This window comes from Suricata suricatta, chromosome 7, assembly GCF_006229205.1.
Source record: "Suricata suricatta isolate VVHF042 chromosome 7, meerkat_22Aug2017_6uvM2_HiC, whole genome shotgun sequence".
In the NCBI taxonomy this organism is placed as follows: domain Eukaryota; kingdom Metazoa; phylum Chordata; class Mammalia; order Carnivora; family Herpestidae; genus Suricata; species Suricata suricatta.
The window spans coordinates 72603178-72608356 of record NC_043706.1 but is presented as its reverse complement, the minus strand read 5'-3'; the positions used below and the strand labels follow the sequence as shown (position 1 = coordinate 72608356).

The 5179-nt window shown below is 33.4% G+C and overlaps 1 protein-coding gene across 2 annotated transcripts in view; it reads left to right on the top strand.

Annotated features, from left to right (window-relative positions):
* CEP162 (centrosomal protein 162) overlaps positions 1 to 5179 on the top strand; it is a 99398-nt gene that overhangs the window by 22574 nt on the left and 71645 nt on the right. For both annotated transcript variants that reach the window (XM_029945007.1, XM_029945008.1), the window contains exons 7-8: positions 1617 to 1729; positions 3423 to 3453. In XM_029945007.1, coding sequence (XP_029800867.1) covers positions 1617 to 1729; positions 3423 to 3453 — 144 coding nt within the window. The remainder of the gene's footprint in view (positions 1 to 1616; positions 1730 to 3422; positions 3454 to 5179) is intronic.

The following is a 5179-nucleotide window of genomic DNA, read 5'->3' as shown; positions in this document are numbered from 1 at the left end:
TTGTCTAAGTTATTGTCAGACCCTCCCAATATTTCCTTCTCCTTGTTTATCATCTGTACTTAAATGAGCCTGATCTCAGAGTTTACTTAAAATTCAGTGTTTCTCATGTAGAATATTAGAATTTTAATCATGTTCTGTTAGTTCTAGAATCTAGAAGTGTGTCTAATACAAAATAATTTCTTGATAATTATTTTGTGAATTATGTCTACTAATATTTAGAAAAATAACTTGCAAATTTAATTATGTCTGCTAATATTTAGAAATCTCAATGTTCTTTCTTATATAGGAGAGAAACAAAGGTGAGCCTCTCAGTCTCAGTATATAGATAATTGATGTAGTTAACCAGTTAAACTAGTTTATTTACCTAAGGTACTATACCCATTTTGTATTCTTATGAATTAAAACAGAGGTCTTTCTGAAAGTAGATGTCCCTAGAAACATCTCTGTTTAGCTTCTAAGCCCTCCCAAATTCATTCCCAGACTTTCATTATTAAACTCCGGTTTGCCCCTCTCTTCTAAAAAAAGACAGCCATTCCAGAAGCAAACTCTTTAGGACCTTATACAGTCTTTCATTCATCAGGCCATCTTGTTTCTGAATGTCATCTAATTTTTGAAATACCGTTAAGATCATGTTTACTTCTGGAATGATGGTTTCCACTCTGAAAAGCTCACGGATATCAGTCAGTTCTTTAAGGGCTATAAACAAGTTAAATTTTGTTTTAAAACAAGGCACTGGCATGGCTCAGTTGGTTAAACATCCAATTTCAGCTCAGGTTATGATCTCATAGTACATGGGTTTGAGTCCCATGTTGTCCTCTGTGCTGACAGTTCAGAGCCTAGAGCCTGATTTGGATTCTGTGTCTCCCTTTTTCTCCCCCCCCGCAAATAAATAAACATAAAAAAAAAAGATGTTTTTTAATTGGTGAAGAAATCAGATAGTCCCTGCTGCATCTTCCCCAGAAGTAGGCTTATGGCATCATGTTAACATGGTCATACCTCTCCCTTCTGGTGTAATGTAATTGAGATATGATTTGGGACTATAGCTGAGAAGTGTCCAGGACTGGGAAATATTAGGTCATGTAGTGCCAGTATTTACTTGAGGGAAGGGTTAGAGATAGACCTTTCACAAGTACTATTTCAGGCTTACATTAGAGGTACCTACACAGGCCCCCCCCCCCAAAATAATAATAATTTAAAAAATTAGTAAATTTAACCATTTTGTTTAAGAACATCAAGATTTCACAAAAGGACTACCTTTTATAAGTAAGCTATTTGAGATTTTTGTCTTTAAAAAATAAGCATTAAAGTTTGTTTTAAAGATACAAAATTTTTGTGGCAGCTCTAAAAATTTTTAGTCTGTTAATAATTTAAAAGATTAAAATATAAAACAAAACTATTTGAAAGTACAAGATGACAAACTAAATCTAAGTCTTATGGCTTGAATTCTGATTAAATCTTTGCAAAATAAAAAAAAATGTGTCTTCTAATATCTTTATGTAAATATTTCAGTAAATTATTCTTATGTGCACTCCTTCCTTTGGAAATCAGCAGTCTTTTATTGGCATATGACTTTTTTGACGGTGTGATCTTTATATTTTTTAAATTATTTTCTTCAGAAAATTACAGCGATGATTTTGAAGATGAGGATATTGATGCACCTTTGACTACTAAAGAAGAGACTAATTCCAAAGAAAATCCCAAATCTGAAAAAATACATGTACCCAAACAGGTGATACATCAAATATATATTTGACAGTTTTAGAATTTCTTTAATCACGTTAGCTGACTGTCACTCTATGGAGAACTCAAAATACAGAGTACTCCACTGTCTTGCTCATTGTTGTCAAGGTCTCTTAACACTAATACATTTTCTTAATTCAGGATCTCAGTTTAATGTAAATCTTAATGAAATATGGCAGTTGATTTTTAAAGGATCTCTTTTGGCAAGTAATTTCCTTAAACTTTGGAAGTTGAAATCTCAAATCTAATTTTAAAATAGGTATATTAAGCTACACTTTCTTTGGTAAATCTTGTCCTTGTGAAGTACAATAAATATTTCTCCTCAGTATTTATGCTACCAGTGACATTCCTGTCTGAAACTTACTTGACAAGATCATGAATTAATTCATTATCCCTTTCATATTCAGTGTTGCTGTACTTGAGATCTCTCATTTCTTAGTTCTTCCTAAGACTGGCTACCCCTTGAAGCTGCCTGTATTAACCAGTAGGATAATTACGAGTTGATATGTCCATCTTGATTTGTATAGTCAGGTGTCTTTGGGGATTGCACGTTAGGATTAGATGTTTTAAACATGTATAAAACTGTAAACTGTCTAAACAGAAGGAGAAAATACTTTCCAGGTATTAATAGATACTCTCATTTTAAGTATACCTGGTGCTTTGTCAGTGATTGTCTCTGTGTCACTCAGTTTACTGGGGAAAATAAGATCTTTAGAAATACATGAAGATTAATGTGATCTCTTGGCTTTCCTTAGCTTACTAGCATTTATATTTGGAATATGGAAATCTAAATATTTTATGAAAAATAGGTCAGTAGAAGACACAGTAGTTTGATATATTAAGAAAATATACGGGCACCTGGGTGGCTCATTCAGGTGAGTGTCTGACTCTTGGTTTTGGCTCAGGTCGTGATCCCCGGGTTGTGGAATTGAGCCCCACATCAGGCTCCACACTGATGTGAAGCAGGCTTGAGATTCCCTCTCTCCCCGTCTGCCCCTCTCCCCTGCTCACTCAAGCACTCTCTCTCTGCAGAAAAAAAAGAGAGAGAGAAAACAAAATATAGACCTGCATAAAAATGTGTCAGTATAGAAGGAACTAAAGCTCTATTTTTATGGAACAATCCTACATGTTGCCTATCCAAATGGAGAACATAGGGGACACTAATTATAAAACTTACTCTAAGGAACTTATAATTTTGATAAATTCAACTATCTTGCCATTTGGTGGCCTGCCTCTCTGAAAATTTTGTCTCTCAAAATGTAGATGAAACACATTACAAATTATAGTCGATCATTAATTTTGAAAAGAAAAGAAAAATGATTCTTGTTATAATAACAAGAATCTTCTATAAATTATCTATGTTATTTTGGAGTTCAAAAAATAGAATTTCTAAGCAAGGTGGATGAGCAGATGGCATCAAGATTCTTTAAACAAGGCTTTTAAAGGCCTAAATTAATTGGTAATTGCTACGGTTCTAATTCTAGAAGTTCTCTCACAGCTATGTTCTCTAGTTTTATAAAATTATTAGTGATTGGGAGTAATGAAAGAAATCTACAAAGTACATTTCTTGACTTTTTCATAATGAACTAAAACACTGGTATTCAGATTTTTCTATTTGCATTGTGGTCATTTTCTATAATTTTGATTTCAAATCATATGATTATTTTCTTCTTTTAATTTAGGAAGAAGAGAAAACTGGCATGCTGGCTAATGGTAAATATTACATATTCACGTATTTTAGATGGCAAAAATTGCTCTGCTCAGAATTGTATCTAACTGATTCTGAACAAATTACTATCTCTCTTTGTTTTTAAATATCTTTAATGAATTAAAGTCCGCAGATTTTCTCATTGATAGGTCCCTTATGCTTCTTTTGAATCCTTCATGTTATATGTAAGAATATATTATTTTTCTACAGAGCAGGAGTAGATGGATTATCGATAAACCCTACCAAATATTCAAAGATGAATTCATACCATTTCTTCTTAGAATCTTCCACACAAATACTGTGATATTGGCATAAAAAAACCCCACATATATCAAATCAAAAGAGTATGGTATTGGCATTTTAGAAAGACTCATAGATCCATTCATATATGGCCAATTAGTTATTGCTAGTGGCACAAAGAATACACAGGGAGAAAAGGAATATTCCTTCAGTAAATAGTGTTTGGAAAGCTGGATAGTCACATGCAAAAGATGAAACTGGATCCTGTCTTACTCTATACACAAAATTGAATTGAGATGGATTAAACACTCAACAGAAGACCTAAAACTGTAAAACCCATGGAAGAAAACTTATGGTGTAAGCTCTTTGATACTGGTCCTGGCAACAGTTTTTTGATTTCATACCAAAAGGAGAAATAAATGAGTGGGATTGCATCAAACTAAAAAACTTGTACAGAACAAGGGAAACCATGAACAATATGAAAAACCATTCTGTGAAATGGGAGAAAGTATTGCAAGCTACATATCCAATACAGGGTTAATATTCAAATTATACAAGGAACTCTTACAACTTAAGAGCCAAAAAATGGTCAACAGGCATTGTAAAAAGATGCTTAACTTTACTAATCATCAGGGAAATGCCACTAAAAATCACAGTGAGGGGCGCCTGGGTGGCTCAGTTGGTTAAGCGTCCAACTCCAGTTCAAGTCATGATCTCACGGTTCATGAGTTCGAGCCCCATGCCAGGCTCTGTGCTGATAGCTCAGAGCCTGGAGCATGCTTGGGATTCTGTGTCTCCCTCTCTCTCTGCCCCTCCCCTGCTCACGCTCTCTGTCAAAAATAAACATTAAAAAAAAATAAAAACAGTGAGATATTATATCATACTTGTCAGCATGAGAGTTATCAACATGATTAGAAATAACAAATGCTGACTAGGATATGGAGAAAGGGGAACTCTTATTTGCTGTTGGTGAGAATGTAAACTGATATAATCACTACAGGAAACAGTATGAAGACTCCTCAGAAAATTAAAAAATAGAACTATTATGTGATCCAACAGTCCCACTTCTGGCTATATATCCAAAGAAAGCAAAATCATTATCTCAGAGATTTCTGTAGTCCCATGTTCATTGCAGCATTCTTTATAATAGCCAAGGTATGGAAACAACCTAAATGTCAATGAATGAAAGAAAATGTGACACATATATACTAATGAAATATCATTGAGTCTTTTTTTTAATTTTTATTTTTTTATACAATTTATTTTTTTAACATAGCAGTTATTTTCCATCATTTACACTACAGTAGTTTCAATGATACTCCAAACAGAAAAGCAAAGTAAAAAATCAAAACCCCCACTTCTATTTCATGTAATTAGACTTATACAGAAATTAGAAGGTTAGGTACCAACTAGTTAATCACCTAGTTTCATAGCTATCTGAAGTGGCAATTGTAATATAGCAGCTTATCTATGATACATTCAAGATACATG